We start from the raw sequence: 25,641 nt of genomic DNA on the forward strand, positions 1-25,641 counted from the left end.
CTGAAGATACTTGGCTCTGGAATGAAATATTTGGATGGTCAGACTGGGTGACCATCCTTATGTTTGCCTCTAAATTCAAAAATAAAATTTGCAATATGGCTGGCCTCCACTCATTTGACCCTCAGCGGGCCGTAAAAAACCTGCTGTTAAAGGGAACAGAAACCAGAGATGATGAACAGCTGGAGCCTGAGAGGGAACAAGCAGTGAGAGGAAGTAAAAAAACCAAACCACTTCTCCATGGCAACTTCATCTGGCTGATGTTTCCTCAAAAAATTCTGACCAAAATTGAGAAATCTGAGAATGTTGACATCATGAAGGTGTTTTCAGACCAACTGGAGTTAGAGGTTTAAATTAAACATGTGATGACATGGGCAAAAAGAGCATCCTGTTTTCTGGACGATAAATAACTGAGCTCTTAAATGTGGATTCATTTTTGCTGTTTGTTGTAAATCAGAGGCTGCATCTTAATGTGAATGCAGTCGTACTGATACTGACTTCTTTTTACCTTCTCAGATCCAAGGTAAGAGCATATTTTAAGACTATTTCCAACTTAGATTGTTAGATATTATATTGCAAATAAATTCAATAAGATTCACTTTCACTATTCACTTTCACTCCAGTTCACTTTGAATAGCAAACAAGATTATAGATTTTGGCTCAAAGCATGCAATAATTTAAGGTTGACTTGAAAAGAGTAGAAAAAAAAAGCTACCTTAGAAGACTTCAGAACCTGTTTTTGTCTTTTTTGTCTTTACAAAGAAATGTCTCCTTTAAACAGGAAAACCAGTGAGATCATTATCAGAATGGATTTAATGGAAGTCAGTGATGACGCAAACAAAATTCAGAACCTTACAAAGCAAAGTCAAGGTACAGTATCAATAATTAAGAATAGTCGCTACAACTAATAAAAGTGTAATCCATGTTCTCTTGGAGACTAACAGCTATTTATCTGTCTAGATTGTTTTGGTGTGAGTTGCTGAAATCATCGACTTTGTTATTAAAAATCATTGACAGACCTTGTTGTGAGCAATTTCAGGCAGAAACTAGCTTCCTTCCGCCAAACTACAGCTGCCAACTGTGTCACCATGCTAGCTAGCTCAGTGCTAATGTTACAGCTCAGCAGAGGAGGATGCCTTTAATTTTTACATCACGCGCTGTCACAAGCACGAGTCTCTCATCCATGAGTAGATGCACACTTCTTTCCAAGCAGTGAAATGTTTGGCAAGTGTAGTTCAGTAGAAAGAAAACAGCTCCTATGAAACAACACAACAAGATCTGTGGATTATCTTCAGTAATCAGGTCATGATTTTTGGAGACACTGGTTTTATTTTTATGTTTTTTAAATATATTTCTTGTTGCTTTGAGCTCCACAAACCAAATGCTATCTAATTCTATTATATTTAAGAGAAGGCAGACATCTCTACAGCCAATATCTCCAAAAGTCTGCAGTTCACACCAAAACAATCTAGATGGATAAATAACACTACAGGTTAAAGGAAAGTTATGTATGTTTGATTTTGGGATGAGCTGTCGCTTTAAACTAACTTTTGCCATTTAAACTGATGTGTATAAGTAGCTCATAAAAGCTTGTATATTTGTGTTTGTAAAGATGTAAGGGAGTACTTCTATGTCACGGGTAGAATCTGGTAAAGAGGAAACTGTCTTTTATAAATTTTACTCATAAATAACTTAATTATTTTCCAAATTATGTTGTACTGGTTAACATCATTTCTGTCTGGATTATGTTCAGGGTGACGGTTCTTTTGAGTGAGTGATGCAATGTAATCTTAAATTATCATTTCCTTGTTACTATTTCTAATTTGTAATTCATATTTTTTAGTTTTGAGATGTTTCTGTAGTTTTGCATTAATGCAGCAGCTTATACAGATGGAGACCGTATTTTTGATACAGCCAAATGAATCTTGTGTAAAGTCTTAAAGGGATAGTTCACCCCAAATACATATTTTTCCTCTTGTCTGTAGTGCTATTTATCCATCTAAATTTTCGTTGGTGTGAACTGCAGAGTTTTGGAGATATCAGCTGTAGAGATGTCTGCCTGTCTCTAGTATAATGGGACTAAATGGCACTCAGCTTATGGTGCTCAAATCACCAACAAAGAAAAACATTTGAAATTTTAAAATCCAGTGTCTCTTTCCAAAAATCATGACCTGGTTAGTCATGATAATCCACAGACTTTGTTGTGAGCAGTTTTATGTTGGAACTACTGCAAAACTAAAGTAGTTCAAACATGAAACTGCTCCCAACAAGGTCGTATTTTGAGTGACTGGGTTGCTGGGTTTGAGTTTTTCAAATGTATTTTTGGTACACTGTCTCCCTGTGACATGGAGGATACAACACAGTATTTGTGTTAAAAACTTTAACTACTGACAAAAAAGTTTGGCAAACAATTAACTTCTTTTTTTTTAATTTAGTGAATTTTCAGAGGAGAAAGCACCCGTCTAGATGTGTGACTGTGTATCTTGGATTACTGTGCGCCGCCCTGTTGGCTGCAAACATTGGACAGATTATCTGCTGTAAGTAATTTGTTAATTATCACTAAAAATATGAATTATGTATTTAGTAGGCTGCTGCCTGCCCTTTAATGACTGAAAAAACTAGTAACAGCTTATGTTGTAAATAATTACATGAAATAAAAAGGAATGAAATACAATAATATAAGCATTTTTAAAATTTGTTGTCACTAAAAATATTGTAGAATCATAAAAAATAAAAAATAAAAATAGCAACTGCCATCTGGACTAAAGCAGGTGCAGCTGTTGTTGTAGATAACCATATAAAATATTAAAGAGACAAAACATATTTTCAAAATTTAATTAAATCAGCATTTTTTTCAATACTTGAAAAAGTAATAAAAGTATGTTTTTATCATTATTTCTTTTTCTTTCACAGATGTGAGGCAGCACACGTCAGCAGAGGCCAGACTGAGTAACGTGACTGAAGAAAGAGCCGAGTTGCAGCAAAGTTACAACACTTTGAAAGAAGAAAGTGATCAATTACAGACGAGCTGTGATAACATGCAGATGAATTTTGAGGAGTTGCAGACTTTTTTTACTCAGTTACAGAGCTATTACATTCTACTGACGTTATACAATGACCGGTTGCAAAAAAGCTACAATACACTGAATATAAGTAAGACTCAACCTCTGATCAGCTCCAGATCACTGCAAATGATTTATAATAACATGCAAAAAGACAAGAAGCAGACGCGTTTCGATGCTTTGGTTAGGGGTGGCCTCAACGTAGCGCAACAGTTTCAAGACAAGATCAGTAGGATGGTGGTTCAAATAAGAAGTAAGATGTTTGTCATAAAAGATTCAATCATTTTGTGTACAATTAAAATCAGTGTTTCTGTAGTTTTTAGCCTTTTTGTAATACTCTGTCCCTCCATGTTTTCACTTCACAGCCATGATCTGTCAAACAGGATGGAAGAAATTTGACGTCAGCTGTTACTTTGTTTCAACTGAGAAGAAAAACTGGACATCAAGCAGACAAGAGTGCATCTCCAAGGGAGCAGATCTGGTCGTCATAAACAGCAGAGGTGAACAGGTGAGACGGAAAGAAGTGGAGGTATCAACAAGGAAGAAAAAACAGTGTTTTATTTGTAAGTGTTTGAAAGACGATATGTAAGAACTGCAAGATTTTGGTCACCTGCTGAATTCATATAGCATATGGGCAGCATATTATCATACTAAGGGCTAACTGCTGCTAAGTAGTAGTAGTAGTCCACCCAAAATTGAATGTTCAGTCATTATTTACTCACCTTCATGCTGAATGAAGGTCAGGTTTAGTTTTTTAGTCAGCAAAACATTGCTGGAGTTTCACAGGAAAACAATGGAAGTGAATGGTGACCAGTTTACAAAGAGCCACATTCACGTGTGTGTGCACACCGTCTGAACTGTGTGTGTGTGTTGTGACGTTTGCATGCACAAGTGAACAGCATGTTGGGGCTTTAGGAGACTTGGATTACACTAGATGAGAAGTATGGAGGCATTTTTTTTTGGTTTTGGTCTTTTGGGTTTTTTTTCACATTTGAAAACTGGTCACTATTCGTTTGGGAGATTCTGCAACATTGAAACTCCAGCAGTGTTTTGTGGACTAAAAAACTAAACCTGACCTTCAACCAGCATGAAAGTGAGTAGATGATGACTGAATTTTCATTTTTGGGTGAACAATTTCTTTAATCTAATCCCTGCATGACAATGAATGTATTTCTATTGTTTATCATATACATTCACTGTCTGACTAGTCTTTGCTAGGATGTAGCTTTAGCCTCAGTCTTTTAGCTTTAACGTTCATCATATACAGAGCAGTTAAATAATTTAACATATTTCAGACCTTTTTCAGGGTTCTCATTTAAAAATATGTCAGAGGGAAACATTAAAAACCAGCTGGAGACGGACCAGTCAGCTGACTCAAGCAGTTTTAACATTAGCATTAGCTTAGATTAGCCAGCTACACTTATGAAATCTGCTAGCAAGAGTCATTTTAGCTGACAAAATCCATGGTCGTCAGCTAGAAATGAGGAGCTGCTTTTATTTATTTCTCTGTGGAATCACAGAAAGGATGTTTCAACAATTCCCCCCAAATTTCAAAGTTAAATCTGCCACAGCTATCACTATAAACTGGACATGTGCAGTGTGAGAATGGAAAGACGTAGCAACAGTAACTAAGGAGGGCGGGGATTAGTGAAGTGTCAATTGTATGTGTCACGTTAGCTACCTAGAGCTGACAAATGTCTATCAAAGTGGGACTTTTGGTAAAAAAAAAAAAATTGTATATTGATGTTTTAATCACTCTTGTCCATGTGCAACATTAACAGGTATTTATCAACGGGTTACTGAGATCAGAGAACAATGCCTGGATTGGTCTGACTGACAGTCTTGAGGAGGGGACTTGGATGTGGGTTGATGGGACTCCAGTTGCCACAACGTGAGTTTTAACTGCGAGAGAGAATGAAGTGAAATACCTCACAGGATCATGAATTTATTATAGAGTAATTGGAACAGTTCCTTAATGAATCAACTTTTCATTTATTGTATCAAAGAACTCTGCAGCTCCGCAGTATTCAGCTAGTATTTTGAATAATTTGAATACGTTCTGGTGATGTACTGTCAAACTAAGACCTTATGCAACCTTATCTCTAGAGACACTGGTTTCAATGAAATTCATTATCTTGTGTGAATGTGTTTCAATACATGCAGAGGTGGTGATGGAGGCGGTTTTAAAAATTCTATGAATACATGAAGACTCTACATAGGACCATATATGCAAATTGAGATATAAAAGAAAAACTGGGTTACCATCCCTTCAGTCACAGTTTGGGGCAGAAACAACAGGTCAGGGCCAGCTGTGAAATGAAACCTGGCTGCTGTAAAATGCATTCATGCCCCTGTCGTCTTGTGCATCAGGTACTGGCAGGCGGGACAACCCAGCAGTGATGACAGGAACCAGGACTGTGGAGAAATGGTGGCGACACCATCAGAACAAGAGGGAGAATGGAATGATGCTGGCTGTTTTGCTGAGAAAATCTTTATCTGCGAGCAATAAGATCAGAATCTTCAGTGTTTCAGTCTGTTGTTATACTATATTTGTTTATTGTCAACAAACCTATGAAAAGACCAAAGCAAAAAATGAATCAAGTCTTCGAATTATCTTATTCCTTCATTAACATGAAATAGAGCAATGATTCCCAAAGTGTGGGCTGTGGCCCACTGGTGAGCCGTGATGGTTAGGGTTAATCTCCAGTTTTATAAAAATTGAATCAAAATGACCATAAAACATTTTGGATTAATTCTGATTTTGAAATTTTTCATTTAAATTACGTTATTATTGCATGTTGTTACTAGGGATATGCACGCTTAGTCAACTACAAGATTAAATGTCATCACTCTCACTAGTTGGCATTGGAAATGCTAGCTGGTTAAACTATTAAGCAATATTTTATTCATGCACCATGTAAATTAATTTTTGCCTCCAAGGTGTTATGCAGCTGCCTGCCATTAGTTGGGGCTGCAGCCCCATCAGACAACAGCCCCTCTTGCCGAACGCCGTCTCATGTCCTGACAACCCAGGCAATCCTGGATGTTTTTAAATCAGCAAATTGGGACAGATGACAGCTAGTAAAACTAGCACAGTGTTTTAATCAAGACAATGGAAATAATGCTGAAGGTAGGCTGTGACAGAATAAGTTACTAGTTATTACATGCTATTACATGACTTTGTTGAATACTCAACTCTGATTGGTCGATTACAGCATTCTAAGGTCTGCTATTTCTGTATAGCAGACCCTTGCTATGTATAACAGACCTTTCCTATGAATAAAAGGCAGTTGCTAAGGACCCAGTTCTGATCATAGACTCCAGAGGATCAATATAATCATTGCTAAATCATTAAAATCATTTTAAATTATTGATTTTTTGGGGTACACACCCATGTAACAAGCAGGATAATGTACAGTGAACAGGTCACTATCGTGAAATAAAGCCATAATCATTTTAAAATCAATCATATGTGTCACATAAATGTGTGCCAAATACTTTTTTTGTAAGTAACCATGTAATAAGCAGGATAATGTACAGTGAGCAGGTCGTTATTGTGGAATATTGACCCGCTCACTGTACATTATCCCTTACTTATTATGTGTTATGTGATATTTATCTGACCTAGTTTTACAGGTGTTACACTGTTTTTGGTAACCTGTCTCATTAACGCTGCAACATATCTCATATGTAATCACTGGTGTGATTAGACTTGTGTGTTGAACAGAGTTGCAATGAAAGGTTTTGGTGGACCACCAAAGTTTTTCAAATTTCAAAGTTGTACTGAAGAATTAACTGGTCAACTATCAAAACCACTAGTCAACACTGCATCAGTGTAGACAAGGGGTCTACAACCTTTACTCTCAGTCTCAAAAGACACATTTTTGGCCAAAAAAAGAATCTGTCCAGAGCTGCAACAATTTAATTCTCTATTTTCTCTTTTTGGATTTGGTATCCATACCTAGCCTACAGAGACTCGGCAAACTTTAGATGGAAAGGCAACAAGCTATAGATGTAGGCGATGGAAAAAGTAAGAATTATTCTGGACCTACAACAATGATTTAAAAAAAAAAAAAGCTATTAATTTCCATATAATTGTTTGTCAAAGCCACAGGCAGCCCCTGGAGGGGGCAAAAGAGCTGCAGGTTTCTGCCTCTGCTGCAGACTTATCATTCATCTGTGGTCAGACATGTTAAATAAACAGAATTTAAGGTAGTGATAGGAAGACTCCCACTTTCCCTGACAGTCACTTTTACTGCAGTCAAACATATCTCCAGCTCAGACAAGATTTTTGGTGGCTTAGTCCCTACATTAGTTTACTCTTTACTGGTTGTATTTGAGACCATTTTGATGAGAATCAATTATTTTTATTAGGTAAAAAAAAATGTGACATATCTCCTGTGACCAGGATTGGCAGGGTTACTTTAAAATTGTCTTCCCATACAGTTACTAATTACCTGTTAAAATATATTAAGAAACATCTAAGTATTACAATATTAAAGTAATTACTTTCCGTTACTTTTGGATTTTTTTTTATATAAAATATGATGCAATAGTTTAGCCTACTTTGTGTTTTTAATGCTACAACTAATAACTATTTTCACCATTGATTAATTGGTTGATATTAATCGATTAATTGTTTGGTCCATAAATGTCACAACATTTGTCCACAACTCAAAAATATTCAGTTTACTGTCAGAGAGGAGTAAAGAAAGCAGAAAATATTCACATTTAAGATGCTGAAATCAGAGAATTCTGATGTTTTTTCTTAAATATATTATCCAAGTAGATGCAGATTAATTTAATAGTCAATTAATAATAGATTGAACATTGCAGCTCTAAGTATTTTATGTTTGTTGTCAGGTTTATTAGCTTGTCCATCTATTCCTTCCTTTGTTTGTGTAATTTATTGATTGATTTAAAGACAAGAAATGACTAAATTTCCACCCAGAGAAGCGTTTTTTTCACTAGAGGCCATGATAAATGATTATGTGCCTGGTAGTATATCTTTCTTTATTTTGAAACTTTAATACTACTAATAATCCCTGTTTTTACTTAATGTATCTGTAATCTGATCATGTATTTTATCTGTAACTGTAATGGAATACAGTTATCTTTTTTGGCATCCAGATTATTCTGAAGTAATCTGTTACTCCCAAAACCTGCATGTGACTCGCCAAACAGCTTTTTGGGAGCAGTCGATGACAATTAAAATGCTGTCGTCATGAATGCCCTCACATGAACACACACGTACTGTAGTTCATTCTGAGTCAGTGTCACACACACACAAATCCTGCTTATGGAAATACTCACCAGAGAACCAATTGTGTATTAATCCACAGCTGAAAATAGTCCCCAACAAATGCAATATTTACTCCAATTTGAGTAGCGTCTGCTAAAACTTACAGTGCCCATATGCTAATTTTTTGATATGTATTTCCACATATGTGTATTTACATTTGTAGCCTGTTTTGACAGATTTTGATCTTCAGTGGGAACCATGGACTTGGGACTGAGTGAGTCAGAAACTGTTGAGAAAGTCATATTTCCATACCTTTAATGCTGGCCCTGAATGTGTCATAGATGTTTAATAGAAAACCCAGATGGAAGAATATTTAGCTGCTATTGTGTATCACACTGAGCTTTTATTTTCAGAAAACTTTACTGGGAAATATCAATACTGTTGAATACTGTAGTACACAGAAAAAAGGAACACATATTCAGTAATTTTATTATTTTATAGTTGTATGTCTGTCAGATTTTGACAACTGAATGGATCTTTTATGCATGTGTTGGCTCAAACAATGGAAGAATGATTGGAAGGTGTGAAGATTTTGACAATTTCAATGATAATCAACTCATCAGTTTTGATCAGTGAGCCAGCGCAGACAATTGTAGTTGAAGAGAGAGATTAAACACTCTTCAAATGAGTCATAATGGCTGCTTTGGATCAATTTTCCAATTTTTCCCTGTGACAATACAATTGTATTTATACTCTTTTGCTTGAATAAATAAGAAATTAAAATCTGTTGTGAGGAGCAAACTAATAGTGATTTGAACTTATGTAAACTATTAGCTAACAAAACGCAAAGACATGACTAACAAGATGACAGTAAGTAAGACGTTTCTTATAAATGTTCAGTTCATTTATGCTTCACATACAATATAGTAATCTGTGGGAAAAAGGAACAGAAAGCACAGATTGTTAAAGACTGGAGCCTGAGAGGGATCCACCTCTCTGTGATGAACTCGACTTTGTCTTTTTTAATTATTTTGTCCAAAAATGACCTGAAATCTGACCCGAACAATTGTGAAGTATTTTTCGGGCCAATCAGAGTTTGATGACATGGGCAAAAGGAGCATCCTGTTTCCTGCACAATAAATAATGCTGCATGAACATACTGTACATTTAGTTCTGCTGGGTGTGTTATTAATCAGTAACAGCATCTTAATGTGAATGCAGCTGTGCTGATTCTGACTTCTTTTTACCTTCTCAGATCCAAGGTAAGTGCACACTAATTCCAACTTAGATTATTGAATATTATTCTGCAAGTAAATGTAACTATCACTACTTCACTTTCACTGCAGTATTATTTAAAATGTTTGTACAGATTATTGTTCCAGTAAAATTAAATGGTCTAATTAAAACTTTGTTACCAGAAAAGTCGATTAAGCAAGATTTCAATGTAAACTTCACATCTTACTAGACTTCATATGTGTAAAATAAAACTTTGTCAAGCACAAGTGAGGACAAAGAATTCACTAGACCGTACTTATAGTATACATATTTATGGAAAAACAGTAACTTCTGAAGTCTAATGACTAATTTCGAATGTCTGTCTCCTCTAACCAGGAAAAAACATCATTAGAATGGATTCAATGGAAATTGATGACGGCACAAATATAAAAAAGAAACTCACAGTAGAAGGTCTTGTTACCAAAGGTACAGTATCAACCTGAAAACACGGACAGACAGAATATTAAGAATGTTAGATTCACCTAACATATTTATATAAATAAGTATATAATAAGTCAGGGATAATGTACAGTGAGCAGTGCTTTACTGTGAAATAAATCCTGACAGGATGATGCAGGACTGAAGGAGTTTATTTCAGGGATTGTACGTTATCCTGCTTATTACATTGTTACTTAAAAAAGAAAAAAGGTTTGGCACAAATTTATGTTTATGTGACCCAAAATATTAATTTTAAAATGTTTTTATGGCTTTATTTCACAATATTGACCAACTAACCAACACACAAAACCAATCATAACAATGATGAGATATGAGATATGTTCTGATGTTAATGAGACAGGGTCATATGTATATCATGTAACACATAATGGGTAAGGGATAAAGTACAGTGAACAGGTCGTTATAGTGAAATAAATCCAGACAGAATGATGACTGGAGGGGTTTATTTCACAAAAACGACCTGCTTGCTGTATGTTATCCTGCTTATTACATGGTTACTTACAAAAAATATCTGGCACACATTAATGTGACACATTTTTCATTTAAAAATGATTATGGCTTTATTTCACAATAACGACCTGCTTACTGTACATTATCTTGCTTGTTACATGGATGTGTACCCAAAAACTATCAATAATTTGACACAAAATATTCATTTTGTTCCTTCAGAATCTTTGATCAGAACTGTCCATACAACATACAACATACATACAACATATAATACATAAATTTGGAAACTAAACTGTTGATTAATCTAAATTTAAAAGAAATGATCTTAAAACTTTACCATTTCAGCTTGTCTGTATAATTAGTTCATTAAAGCTTTTATATTTAGGTTTCCACAGAAGTATGACGGTGCTTCTCTTTCAAGGGAGAATGCAAAATCCTGTCTCTGAGAAATTCTAAATATTTTGTAAAGTGTTTTCTTACTTTCATTTTAGTGGATTTTCAGAGGAGAAAGCAGCCCTCTAGATGTGCGACTGTGTGTCTTGGATTACTGTGTGCCGTCTTGTTGGCTGGTAACATTGGGCAGATTGTCTACTGTAAGTGATTTGTTTGTTATCACTAAAAATGTAATGTATAAACCCCAATTCCAAAATAGTTGAGACGTCGTGTAAAATGTAAATAAAACCAGAATGCAATGATACGTAAATCCTTTTTGACCTACACTACTGCTCAAAAGTTTGGGATCAGTTGGAAATTTTCTTGTTTTCCGAAAAACACACGTGAAATTAGTCTGAATGGGGAATATAGCAAATGGACAGAACATGCTGACATTGTCAGAGGTAGAAATAATTATTTTAATGGAAATGATGAACATGTACTTCAAACGATGCCTTCATTAAAAAAAAAAAAACACATTTTACAGCAATGACAGCCTGGCAGACCTTAAGCATTCTATCTGTCAATTTTTCAAGGTAATCTGAGGAGATTTCACTCCATGCGTCTTTGAGCATCTCCAACAAGATGGAATGGCTTGATGGAGTCTTCCTCCGTACCATACAGTCAAGCTGCTCCCACAACAGCTCAGTACGGTTCGCATCTGGAGACTGTGATGATCACTCCATTACAGTCAGAATTCTGGCTGACTGCATATTCTTTCAATATTGCTGACACATTTTTGAGGTGTGTTTTGGGTCATTATCCTGCTGTAGGATGAAACTGGGGCTTGTCAAGTGCTGTCCACAGGGTATGGCAATAGCTTTCCTTCCTCAAGGTCCCCTCCACTCTGTACAAATCTCCTATTTTACCACGTCCACAGCACCCCCAGACCATCATGCTGCCTCCACCATGCTTGACTGGTGGTATTAAGCAGTGTTCTTGCATCTTTTCATTTGTTCTACATCTCACAAATGTTCTCCTGTTTGATCCGAAGACCACAAACTTGGACTCATTTGTCCACAACACCTTCTTCCAGTCTTCCAGTGTCCAATGCCTGTGCTCATTTGCCATCTCAGTCTTTCCTTTTTATTGGCTAGTCTGAGATATGGCTTTTTCTTGGAAATTCTGACATGAAGTCCAGCATCCTGACGTCGCCTCTTCATTGTTGATACTGACACTGGTGTTTGACGGGTACTATTTAGTGCAGCTGCCAGTGACAACCTGTGAGGCGTCTTTGTCTACTGCACACTATTATTTGTTTGTATTTGATATTTGTCTTCTTGCACAGTTGTGCATCGGGGCCTCCCACTCCTTTTTCTGTCCTTGTTAGAGCCAGTTTGTGCTGCTCTCTGAGGGGAGTAGTTAACAGTAAAAATTAAACAGTTAAATTTCCTTGCAATTTCTCGCATTGAATAGCTTTCCTTTCTTAGCCTTTCTTCTAAGACTGACAGGTCTCTAAAGGAAGTTCTTTCTTTTTGGCCATTTTGAGCCTGTAAACAAACAAACAACTGCTGATACTTCAGATACTAAACTAACCTAAAGAATGCCATGCTCCCTTTTGTGCTCCCTTATTAGTGCAACGGTTATCAGCTGTACAACACAACTGAAAAAGGGTTTTCTAATAATCAATTAGCCTTATAAAATGATTAACTTGGATTAGCAGCCATACTAGGAGATTGATGCAGAGGACTGATAGTTGCTGATAACAGGCCTCTATGCAAAAATGTAGATCATTCTTTGAAAATTATCTTATTAATTTGAATTGTTTGTGAAATGGAAAGAATTGTTTGTGAATTGCATGTAAATGTGTTTTTCTTTAGGAAACAAAGAAATTTGCAACTGATCCCAAACTTTTGAGCGGTAGTGTTTATTCAATCAAATACAACAGAAAGACAAGATATTTAATGTTAAAACTGATCAATTATATTGTTCTTTGTAAATATATACTTATTCCTTACCTTTACACAGCATCCCAACTATTTTGGAATTGGGATTTTCCACCTGGCCTTTAACATTTGAGAAATCAGGTACAATAAAATCCAATAATCTAAGCAAATGATTGATTTTTGTTTTGCATTTCACAGATGAGATAATCAGCCGTATCACATCAGCAGACCAGACGCCAGCCACTTACAGTGGTGAAACAGATCGACTGCAGAGCAGCTATGATGCTTTGACTGCAGAGAGGAAACAGTTAGAGTCCAGACTGAGTAACCTGACTGTAGAAAGAGACCAGCTGCATCAAAGTTACAATTCTTTGACTATTGAAAGAGACACGTTCAATGCCAGTTTCAACAATCTGATAAACGAGAGGGACCAGTTGCAAGCAAGTTACAACATCTTGCAACAAAAGAATGATCAGTTACAGACAAGCTATAATGACATGGAGAGGAATCTTGAGGGGTTAAAGACTCATCATAATAATCTGACAGCAAGTAAAGACCAGCTTCAGGCCGAGTGTGGTAACCTGCAGGGGAATTACTCTACGCTGAAGGGGGACAAGGACCAGTTACAAAGAAGTTATAATCAATTGAATATCAGTAAAATCCAACTGCAGATCAACTACAATTCATTGTCAAAAGACAAAGAACAATTGCAGACTGGTTATAATACTCTACGGAGGGAAAAGGACCAGCTACAGACCAAAAACAGTGGCCTGCAACGTCAAAAGGATGAATTGCAGACTTTGTTGAATCAGTTACAGGGAAATCACTCTTTGCTGAACAGGGACAAAGACCAGTTGCAAAGAAGCTGCAATACACAGAGTATAAGTAAAAATCAACTTCAGATCAACTACAATGCATTGCAGAAAGAAAAGGAAAAATTGCAAACCAGTTACAACACTCTACAGAGAGGGAAAGACCAGCTACAGACCAAAAACAGTGGCCTGCAGCGAGAAAAGGATCAGTTACAGACTTTGTTTAATCAGTTACAGGGGAATTACTCTTCACTGAGGAGGGACAAGGACCAGTTACAAAGAAGCTACAACACAGTTACCAATAGTCGAAATCAGCTCCAGATAAACTACAATGCATTGCAGAAAGAAAAAGAAAAAATACAAACTAATTACAACACTCTACAGAGAGGGAAAGACCAGCTACAGACCAAAACCAGCGGCCTGCAACGAGAGAAGGATCAGTTACAGACTTTGTTAAATCAGTTACAGGGGAATTACTCTTCACTGAGGAGGGACAAGGATCAGTTGCAAAGAAGCTACAATACACAGAGTATAAGTAAAAATCAACTTCAGATCAACTACAATGCATTGCAGAAAGACAAAGAAAACTTACATACTAATTACAACACTCTACAGAGAGGGAAAGACCAGCTACAGACCAAAAACAGCGGCCTGCAACGAGAGAAGGATCAGTTGCAGGCTTTGTTTAATCAGTTACAGGGGAATTACTCTTCACTGAAGGGGGACAAGGACCGGTTACAAAGAAGCTACAACACACAGAGTATAAGTAAAAATCTACTTCAGATCAACTACAATTTAGTGCGGAGAGAAAAAGAAAAATTGCAAACCAGTTATAACACTCTACAGAGGGAAAAGGAGCAGCTGCAGACCAATTACAGCACTGTGGCTACAGCTAGAGATAAGTTACAGAAGGAGATCGACAAAGTAAGAAGAAGTAAGACGTTTCTTATAAAAGTTTCATTCATTTAGTGTGTTTTGGTATTCGTATCCTTTTTGTGATATTTTGTCCTCCCCATGATCTCACTTTGCAGCCTTGGTATGTCCGTTAGGCTGGACGAAGTTTGACATCAGCTGCTACCAACTTTCAACTTTGAAGAAAGACTGGACATCAAGCAAACTACACTGCCTCACCAAGGGTGCAAATCTGGTCGTCATAGAGAGCAGGGATGAACAGGTGAGAAAGAACGTAACGTAACGTATGACAGTGGGGAAAAAAACAACAGTGTGACTGTTACATATTTACGGTTTAATCATTCTTGTCTTCTCCGTGTGCAACACTAACAGGTGATGGTAAACCGATTACTGGCCTCAGGCGACAATGCCTGGATCGGTCTGAGTGACAGATATGAAGAGGGGACTTGGAAGTGGGTGGACGGGACCCCAGTAACCACAACGTAAGTTTTAACTGCTGGAGTGAATCTCTGTAATACTCCATTTCTTTCAAAGTTTGGATCCTTTTGTCGCATTTTTACAGTATATAAGTAACATGTAAAACAGGTAAAAGGTAAGTTTACAGATGCATGTGATGAATTAGTGATACAGGTTCTATGGCCACAGCTGTACATAACAGCTGCACATGATGACAGCTGTTCTATTCCCGTTGGGAAATCTCACTGATGCAACACAATCAGTTTAAATGCAGTTTTTTCTTATTTAATGACAGAACTATGCAAACACTAAAGTACCAGAATCCCATTACTACTAATACGGCCATAAGCAGGCATTTTAATCTCTGACTTCCAAACTCTTTTATTTCTCATGATAAATACCAGACTGAGAGATTTAATTAATGTATTTTGTCAGTTTATCTTTATAAAAATGAAGTAACAACAAAATGTACATTTTGTAAAGATATATATGCATGCCATCAGGTGTTGTAAACTGTAATGACTCCATATATTCACAGCAGTATTTTTCTGTAGGATAATAACCATCTGATTCAAATCTTAAATTAATCTAGAATTACTTGGAGCCAGGAACAGCTTGATGTATTTTATAAGATTATAAACATTATTGTAATAATAACAAATTATCACCGTCCCTGGTCTCCCCTACTTTATTTTTAAATTGGGTTTAATTAATCGGGTATTTGTATTTTAATGTCTGGAAATTGGAAATCAAGACCACTACTTAAGTTTTATCAACAGAGACAATGATAGTTGCTAAGCAACCAAGATGCATCTGTGCAAAAACAACAATATAAGAATTTCAGTGTGGTCAGTATGGCCACTTATATATATAAAAAGACTTAATAAAAATACAGACAATTTTAGGGAAAGAAGAGTATTTTTTGTAAATTTGTCAAAATGACCACCTTGGCTGTTCTGATATGAAGGGCATTTCTCTAATTGTGGGAGTGGAAAAGAAGCTTTTTGGTGCTTAAAAAGTATTTATGTGTCTGTTATCTTGAACACCAGGTTTTGGGAGGACGGACAGCCCAACAGCTTCGGTGGGAACCAGGACTGTGCAGAAATGGTGGAGAAACCAGGGGAGGGAGAATGGAACGATGAAGACTGTTCTATTAAACAGAAGTTTGTCTGCGAAAGATAAGATCCTAATGATTTACACTGTTAATGATGGTGCGTGGCTTTGGACTAAAGTTTATCTTAAATATTTAAAGGAACAGTTCACTTCAAAATCAAAAGTACATATTTTCCCTCTGGCCTGTATTGCCATTTATCCATCTATACTGCTCTGGTGTGAGTTGCTGAGTTTTGGAGATTTCTGCCTTCTCTCCAATGTTATGGAACTAAATGGGAGTAGTCCTGTGTTGTAGGAACTACTTTGTTGTTGCAGTCAAATTTGACTGGAACTACTTTCATGACCAATGGGAAATACAGAGTAAAATAAAGTGAAATAAAGTTAAATAAATGTGATTTATGTAGGGAACATTAACAAATAAGAGTTTGCTGATGTTGACCATGCTGACCTTTATTTCACTAAAAATCAGCTTGAATCAGTTTCTGATCAGCTGCTGCCTCAGTTATTGTTAATAATTGATAATAATTACAGGGTGGAGGATCGGGGGGGTGAACTTTTTTTTCTGGCTTCTGAAGGGGGACATACCAGAAAAAGTCTGGGAACCACTGAACTTGAGCAACAAATCTGTATTATTCTGCAGCTGAAAATGGTCCCAAACAAATATCCTACTGACCCCGGCTTGAGTCATGTTTGAAATGGCCCGTTTACAACATATAAGGATTTTCATTTTCAGTGGGAACCATTGACTTGGAGCTGAGTGGCACAAAAGAATTCAGTGTTGCGAGACGGACTAGTGCATTGTTGGTTTTTGGTCTTGTCATGAAATTTGTAGACAATAACAAAAACACAGCTAATCTTAGTCTTTGACACTGTTAAAGGGTCAGTTCACCCAAATTACAATCAAATATATTCCTCATATTTCTCCAGTGGTATCAGTGGCTTTATTTGCCAAGGTTTTGAGATCTCCATCTTGACCTCCCCATGTTTTAACATCACTGAAAAATGGCAAAAATGGCAAGAGCAATGTCTCCAATCAGAGACGATGTCCTTGTCACTCTGGCTAATCCACAGATGTCAGTTTTCAATTTTTCTTTAATAGACGTAGCACATTGAAGGAAACATACAGAAAACGGCGTTACACCCATTGTTCACTTCTACATTTCCATTTAAATGGTCACATTTTTCTTGTAAACTGTATATCTTTATATATTAGATTTCATGATTTCAGATAAGACGACTTTGGTTCATGTTGATGTTAATCATTTCATAATTGTAGTATTTAGCTGATGATTTTGATGCTATTCAATAGAATATAGTATTAATAATTTACTGGACCATTCTGTAATGAGTGCATGATACATGCTGTGTCAAACTCTATTTTTCCAACGAAATTCACTGTATTTGATGTGTGTGTGCATTCAGCTGGCTGTTCCTATGTAAATGAAAACTTTCTACTCTATTTGTAAAAATACAAAAAACAAAATATATAAATAAAGCATACAAAAACAGATTTTGCTATCAATATCTAGTATAGTATTCCGTGCCCTTTGGCATAACTTCAGGTATGTTTGCAAACCACCAGCTGTGTGCTTTATTAATATGTATGAAAATAAATGTATAAGTATAAATGTTATGTAAGCACATGCCTTGCCTGAGTGATATTTGTGTTAAAACATTAAAATCTGTTGTTAAAATGGGCTTCTGTTGCCTCGACACATTTCCCTCCTCCTTTGACACGTGCAGACTCAATGCAGTGATTTTGATATTAAGCCTGCACACTCAGGAATTAGCCGAAATGTCTGTTCACGTGTTCATGCAGTGTGAATTAAAGAAATACACAGCAAATGGGGATCCTGAAAGCCTTGTTTGCTTTCCTTTGTACGTTTTGAGCAATAGAGGTGAATGATTATGTGGATGCACATGCAGTGAAGGGGAAAACACTTTTCCACCACCTGAGAGACTAAAGGTACATGTCTTGAAAGTCAACTTGGCATGTCTGGGCTCTAGGAGACTTGGATTACATCATATGAGCAGTATGGAGGCATCTTATGTTTTCTTTTGTTTTGTTTTACATTTGAAAACTCGTCACCATTCACTTCAACTGTTTGGGAGATTCTGCAACACTGTTTTTCTGTGAAACCCCAGCAGTATTTCTTGGACTAAAAACCTGACCTTCAATCAGCATGAGGATGAGTAGTTAATGACTGAATTTTCATTTTTGGGTGAACTATCACTTTAAGATCTGCACATTACCATATGTGTGTCCATGATAAAAGCCAATTAGTCAAATAGAGCAGCTTGGTCAGTGGTCCTACACTATATAAACTATGACGCTGTAGGTACCCCTTCCACATCATAGTCTTGCATGTGCAGGACTCTGCACAATTGCATGTGCAGGACTCTGTCAATTTGGCAGCAATAAATATGCAGTCAGAGATATGTTACACTTTCAAAATAAAGGCACAAAAACTACTTGGATAGGTTTAGCAAAGAATCATTGTTCCAGCTAAAATAAGTGTGTTAGTTACAATAGTTAATCCTCAGGTGGGCTCCAAAGACTTTCCAGTGAATGGAGTTGAAAACATATTACAAAAGTTATCAAAAGGAGACCACAAGAATATCTTAAGTGTGTGTGATGGGGTCTGAGTGGGGGTTGGGGAATACAACAGGGGCCACATATAATAACCCAGTAAAGGTTCACTTCAGTATGTCCTGAAATATTAAAAATAAAAAGACAAAGAAAGAATGAAGAAGAAGGGAATTTAATAACTGTGTGAGATGCAAATATAACTTTACAGGCTAAAAGAATCAAGAATTCAGGCCACAGGGGAGGAGGGGTGGGCAGCACTGGTGCCAGACAGTTATCAGTAGGGGGCCACAGAGTTTACACTGGTTTTCAGACAGAACCGATGACGTTATCTATGCTATCTATGAGCATCAAAACATTAGCTTGTTTTGTGACGTGATGTGCTAAATTTATTTGTTTTAAAGGAATAATTCACCCAGGTTGTGAAGGTCAGGTTTAGTTTGGAGATTCACAGGAAAACAGTGTTGCAGAATCTCCCTAACAATGGACGTGAATGGTGATCAGTTTTCAAATGTAAAAAAAACATAACAGAATATAAACACAAAATGCTTTCATACTGCTCGTCTGGTGTAATCCAAGTCTCCCAAAGCCCCAACTTGCCATGTCAACCAAAAAAAATCTTATTTCCACCATGTTTTTAGCCTGAATCTTCACTGTCGATCCTTAGTTTGGAGCCACTTTCACATGCACACTGTCTGAACTGTGTGTGTGTCTTGTGACAATGTGTAAACAGCATCTCAGGACTTTAAGAGACTTGAATTTTGTAGGACAAGCAGTATTGAGACATTTTGTTTTTTTTCCAGTTGTTTTTACATTTGAAAACTAATCACCATTCACTTCCATTGTTTGGGAGATTCTGCAACGTTGGTTTCCTGTCAAACTCCAGCAGTGTTTTGCGAACTGACAAAATAAATCCCGCCCCAATCGGCATGAGGGTGAGTAGATAATGACTGAATTTTCATTTTTGGGTGAATTATCCCTTTAAGCACCTGAGTGCACCTTTGACACATCATTTAACCACCTTTCATACTATAAGAAATTGACATACAGACATCAGCATTGTAGTGATGTTACATTGACTTCATGAATAGTTTCATCTTGATGAGAATATTATGCAGCTATCAGCTCACTCTACAGGATCACCCTCTCGCTCTATTTTTCTCTCTCTCTCTGCTGCAACTGCAGAAAACAGCTGGAACAGACATCTCTCACTGTTAAAACTGCGCTCTGTCTGATTGGGCATACACTTTAGTGGTGATTCACTTTAAGTGCTTAAAACAACTTATTATATGAATATTCGGTGCTGCAAATGTTGACCTGTGATACCTCTGAGACAAAAACAAAACGCTAACTTCGTCCAGCCAGCGCAATAAGCAAACAGCAGGAGGGAGTGAACGTTAGCACACATAAATTCACCTGTATCTCAACAGGATTTATAACACAGGAGCGTTACAAGCCAAGAGTACAATAAATTTACCTGTATGTCAACAACACCTGCAGGTTCACTCAATTAAAGCCAACAGCTCATTCATAAAATACACCAGACACACCTGCTCTAAACCACAAGCAAGAGAAAGGGTTCAGCCACCTCTAATATCAACAAAACACAGCCTAAAATACCTTATAAGGCTAAATTAATCAGAAAATAGTCTTACTTGTGCAGTGCATTTTATCCTGGCTCTGCTTCATGTGAAATAATTCATGTATTAAATCCAATTTATTGCCTCCAGAGCAAGTTGCCTGGAGGTGTTTATGTTCATATTAGTCCTAAGGTCGTTTTTAATCCTGAACAAGTGTCGAGCCAACAAGGGATCCTCAAAATGGATTATCGGTTTGTATCCCAGTTTACTGATGTGCACCACCACCCTGCTCACATAAATAAAGTACAGCCCCTTGGTTAGCAGTGTGGCTAACTGTTACAGTGAAGCACCAGCAGCCTTCCACACGTCTGTGCTGAATGTGGTTACACATGGCTACAGTCCAGCGGTTGCAGACAAATCCAGCTAATGCTGTGTATAATCCGCCATCTTGTGGCGCGGCCATTGCTGCGGTGGGATGTCGTGTCGTCACTCTGGGTGTCTTGCGAGACTCTCGAGAGGTTTTTCATGTTCACTCTCGTGAGATTATGCGCTCTCAGACAGCAGCACTCTTCATGACGTGAAGATTTGTGTATTTTGCGTTCCGTTTTTGTCCAAAGTTGTTGTCAAAAGTAACGTTAAATAAAAAAGTAGGTGTAAAAATAGAAAATTGTAAACTTCTTCGAATTAATTTGCGCTCAAACTGTTGGGAGACACCACCACAACAATGGCGGCTTTTTAACCCCACCCCATCTGTATAGAAGTTCATTTTGACACAGACATACATCAAGCCTTATTTTCATTTTCTCAAGTGAAATAATGTCAAACCGTGCTGATTTATGAGATATCACCTGTTGTCAACTGCTGGATTAAAACATGCAGATGTTTTTAACCATCCCTTTCTACCTGCGGGGAGCTGCAGCACCGTCTAGTGGCGGGCAGCTGTGTAACACCTCAGTTAAACAGAATTGTATATTAATAAAATATTAATAATTTATGGTTTCATTTGCAACTTTTCATTATTTATCAACATGTGTTCATAATATTTAATATTTTTTATATTATAATGAATTCTGAGAATTTTGTGGGGGCGCATGAGCTCATTTGGACATGCATTGCCCCCCCATGCCTCCTGTGGTCCTGGCACCAGGGGTGGGGGTGGGTTGGGCTGAAGAGTGCAAAATGTAAAATTTATGATCAAAGGATGTGTAGATGAAGGTTAGAATTTTATTACAAATTTTTTTAATATGTGATTTGATTCTGTTTAAATGCGTTGACACACCAATGTTCTTATTTTGGGGTCTTATCATGAGTATACACCTATATGTACCATTCATTTGTACTTATTTATTTATTTTTGGTTATTTTGCTTTATTTCATGACAATATGTGAATGCAAAGCAACACTGTAAAATGCTCACAGTAATTAATTGTAATAAGTAGCGAAAACTTTCAAGTTTGAGCTTTACCGAACAGGAAACAATTGTTTTTTTATTATTTCAATCAGTTCTGTCCTATATACAAAAAAAATCTTAAAATTGAGAAAACTCATAAAACCGAAAGTTTTGAAATTAACTAAAGTTATTTATTAATAAAGTTATTTATTGAATTAAGTTTTTTCAACTTTTTTTTTTTTTACAGTGTGTTCACTTGTTGCAATCACAGGTGTGAATGAAATAAAATATATCTGAAAATATTTGAGCCGACTTAATCAAATATTTTAATTTAACTGTAATCAAAGACATTATCAACTCAAAAAAATTGTGGCAAACAATCGCCTCAAGTATTTAAGTTCTTCTAACTTATTTGGGTTTACAGTGAATGTACAGAATAGATGAGGTATCATATCACTTTCATTTGAATTGTTATCTCCAAAATGAATTTAAAAAACAATTTTAAAAAAACTGGTCGCAAAAAAAGAAAATATGTTGTAAATAGTAGGAGGAGATTGGGATTTTAAAACTGAAAAGTAAGTAATAAATATGGCAACATAAATTTAATAAAAAATAGGGGTTGGACAAACTATGACAATGACTTTACAAATCTACCTCAATTTCATAAAGCACTGCAAAGTCAAATCAGAGCTTCTCTGATAAAAAGCAACAGAATGTGAACACAATAAAGTAGGACTGGTAGCATTTACTGCAGAGCTGTTGCATTGTATTGCATCATATCATAAAGGTGTTGCTTCTACTGTGTCCACCTCCACTCATCACCCCGCTACACCCCGAACAGATGACAAGGCAATGACACATAGCAAGTGCTGACGGTGCTCTGCGCAGCCACACCAGACAACATGTTACATAACACAAAGGAAGATGCAGCACGTTTTAAAATCACTCACATGTGAGCAGTATACAGAGCAGATGTATTTAGCGGGCAGAGACGCCATGCTCTGGCATGTGGCTCAGTTTGGGTGTGGTGGCGGTTGCATTGAGTGCAGCTGCTCTTCAAGGGGGCATCTCAACCATTAATTGGACTAAGCCTTTTCATTCCCCTCGGAGATGAGTCCGATCCAAACCGTCTGTGGTCGGGTGGTGAGATGGGGCTCCCCCTCCCCCCCGGGACATAGGCGGGTGATGAGGTTGCGCTTTGGGCCGCCTGACTAAAAATAAAAGATCAAGGAGCTTCAACCAGACATGTTGGTCTGGTTAGACTCACAGAGCACAAAAAAAAGGTTTTAAAAACAGTTAAAAGGGTGTTGCATGTGCATTAGCCTGATGACCTAATGTATTTAAATAAATGAGGTTACTTTTTCAATTACAGTACATAGCAACTTGGTAACAAACTAAACAGACATTTTAAAGTAAAGTAAGTAAATTCTCCGAACTTTGAGTGATGAAACATTACACTGAAATTCTTGTATGTGCTTTTAAATTGTTTATGATGTAATTAAATTATTTTTGGACATATTTGATGAAAGCTCCTGGGTGGGCAGGCCATGACATCTGAGAGCTGAGGAAAGGTGCTGTTAAGTTCTGTGGTGAAGCAAACTACTGAGTGAAGAATGTCATATACATAGTCAAAACAGCACCAGCTAGGCTAACCAGCTTCCACTTTCCAGGTAGAAGTTAGCCTAGCTTGCCACTTAGCACTAATTCACGCTAACGGGACTTTTTTTAAATGCATGGTGCTTCAACATTGGGTCTCCAACTCTGCAGGGGGAACTCAAATTACACAAATTATTGTTTGATCAAAGTTTGTTTTTTTGTAACATAAAATATGCATGAACATAGGCTACACAAACATGAATCCACCATATTAGCAAAGATAAATTGTCCTATTTAAAAAAAAAATCCAAAACATCTAATTAACACAACACTGACAAAAGGCTATCCATGAACCCTCCTGCAATCATGTGAGCTAGCTACTCTACTAAATCACTATGTGACATTTATCCATAACAGCTAACTAGCTGAAACATTTTGGCCAATATGCTGCATTATTTCCCCACGTATACAGTGAGCCACATTGGATTAAGTTCTAAGTTCATGAAGAGGAAACTGTGACATTCCCACCACCAAAGAACAGCCTATTCTCACCGGCATCTTATTCTGACTGATGCGTCTGTTTGTTGTGAGGCAGCGCCCTGCTGTGAATGTCATAAACATGACATGACATGACATGACAGAAGAAGTATATGGAGCAAGGAAGTCCAGGTGAGGTGGACGGATGGCTCAGACAAGCATAGGACTTTCACCCAGGAGACCTGGTGTGGATGGGCTGGTAATAGTGTACCTCTTGAGAGAGAGGCTGAAGCAGAGGCAGGGTTGTAGACGGTGGTGGTGTGTGTCACCGCTAAAGGGATATTTCAACCAAAAATGACAATTCAGTCATCATCTACTCAACCTCATGCAAACTGAGGGTTGAGTTTATTTTGTCAGTCTGCAAAACACTGCCAGAGTTTCACAGGAAACCAATGTGGCAGAATCTGCCAAACAATGAAAGTGAATGGTGACCAGTTTCCAATGTAAAAAAAACAATTGGAAAAATCATAACAAGCCTCCATAGTGCTTGTGTGGAATAATCCACAGTCTCCTTAAGTGCTGACATGTCGTTTGCACACCGTCACACCACACACACCCAGTTCAGACAGTGTGCATGTGCACGTGAATGTGGCTCCAAGCTAAGGATCAACAGTGAAGATTCAGGCTAAAAACATGGTGGAAATAACACTTTTTTAGTCACCTGGGCATGTCGGGGCTTTAGGAGACTTGGATTACACCAGATGAGCAGTGTGGAGGCATTTCATGTTTTTATTCTGTTGTTTTTTTTACATTTGAAAACTGGTCACCATTCACTTCTATTGTTAGGGAGATTCTACAACACTGTTTTCCTGTGAAACTCCAGCAGTGTTTTGTGGACTAAAAAAGTAAACCCGACTTTCAATTGGCATGAGGGTGAGTAGATAATGACTGACTTTCCAATTTTGGGTGAACTAGTCCTTTAAATACATTGTGACATATGGAGGGAGAATTCTTTTCACTAAGTAACTGATGACAAACCATTTCTTTTTGAACAGTTCTTGATCAAAATGAACACAGAGAATGAACAGACAGCTCCGTCTGTATCCGTATATATAGGCTGTCTGTTCATTTAGAATAAATGAGCTTTAACAATGTCAAGTTGTTCAATCTGGACACATGAAAAATTTGACTACTTTAATCAACCACTCTAAAGTTTTCGGTTTACTGTTAGACTGCAGGTAACCATAGTAACAATACGCTTATTAAATCTAACCTTCAGAACCCACTAAACTGCACATAGTGTTCTAAAGTTAACCATCACCGGTCTGTGATGTCCTTACAAAGAACAGTAAAAGGAAAGAAGAAAAAACAAGACATGAGTTGGGGGAGTACAAAGCTCTCTGCACAGAATGTTTTCTCAATTTTTCAACTGTCACAACCTGGAGTTTGAAAAATGTACAATAACAGGATCTCATTCCAGTAAACTAAAATGAGAGCTCCTGCACATCTAAGGCGTAGACAGCTTAAATCCAACTTCTACTACAACTGTCATCAGTATGATTGAATTTCTTTTATGTAAAGTTCAAATTCCTTATACTCCCAGGGGCTGGTGGAATCCACTTCAATCAACAAAAAAAGAATATTTTCTGCACATATCATAATCTTTCTTTAGTTCTTGTGATTGATTTTTACTGCAAACAGAGTAGAACATTTCATTTACATACCCACAGCCAACTAATTGCACACACACCTCCTATACAGTGGATTTCTGTGGGAAAATACAGTGACTGATATACATTTGTGTTAGTATTGTGTGATCATTACACAGTGGCCCAGTAAATTATTAATACCATATGCAAATGATGTATGTATGTGCTTTGTAACATGCATTAATTATAATATAAATTCTTCACAC

The 25,641-nt window shown here is 37.0% G+C and overlaps 2 protein-coding genes across 2 annotated transcripts; both read left to right on the forward strand.

The window, feature by feature from the left end:
• The first annotated feature begins 375 nt into the window (after positions 1–375).
• Positions 376–6,503, forward strand: LOC146327255 (uncharacterized). Its single transcript, XM_084718473.1, has 7 exons — positions 376–520; positions 779–867; positions 2,433–2,534; positions 2,911–3,312; positions 3,425–3,567; positions 4,841–4,950; positions 5,430–6,503. Exons 2-7 carry the CDS (start codon positions 804–806, stop codon positions 5,566–5,568), a joined length of 960 nt encoding a protein of 319 aa, XP_084574599.1. The 5' UTR covers positions 376–520; positions 779–803; the 3' UTR covers positions 5,569–6,503.
• A 3,426-nt stretch (positions 6,504–9,929) lies between these two features.
• LOC146327256 (uncharacterized) lies at positions 9,930–16,499 on the forward strand. The gene is made up of 7 exons (XM_084718474.1): positions 9,930–10,002; positions 10,977–11,078; positions 13,002–13,352; positions 14,235–14,549; positions 14,647–14,789; positions 14,900–15,009; positions 16,033–16,499. The coding sequence occupies exons 1-7, from the start codon at positions 9,930–9,932 to the stop codon at positions 16,163–16,165; spliced, it is 1,227 nt and encodes a 408-aa protein (XP_084574600.1). The 3' UTR covers positions 16,166–16,499.
• Positions 16,500–25,641: the final 9,142 nt, after the last annotated feature.

The sequence above is a fragment of the Lutjanus erythropterus genome, chromosome 5 (genome assembly GCF_056507025.1).
Source record: "Lutjanus erythropterus isolate fLutEry1 chromosome 5, fLutEry1.hap2, whole genome shotgun sequence".
Lineage (NCBI taxonomy): Eukaryota > Metazoa > Chordata > Actinopteri > Lutjaniformes > Lutjanidae > Lutjanus > Lutjanus erythropterus.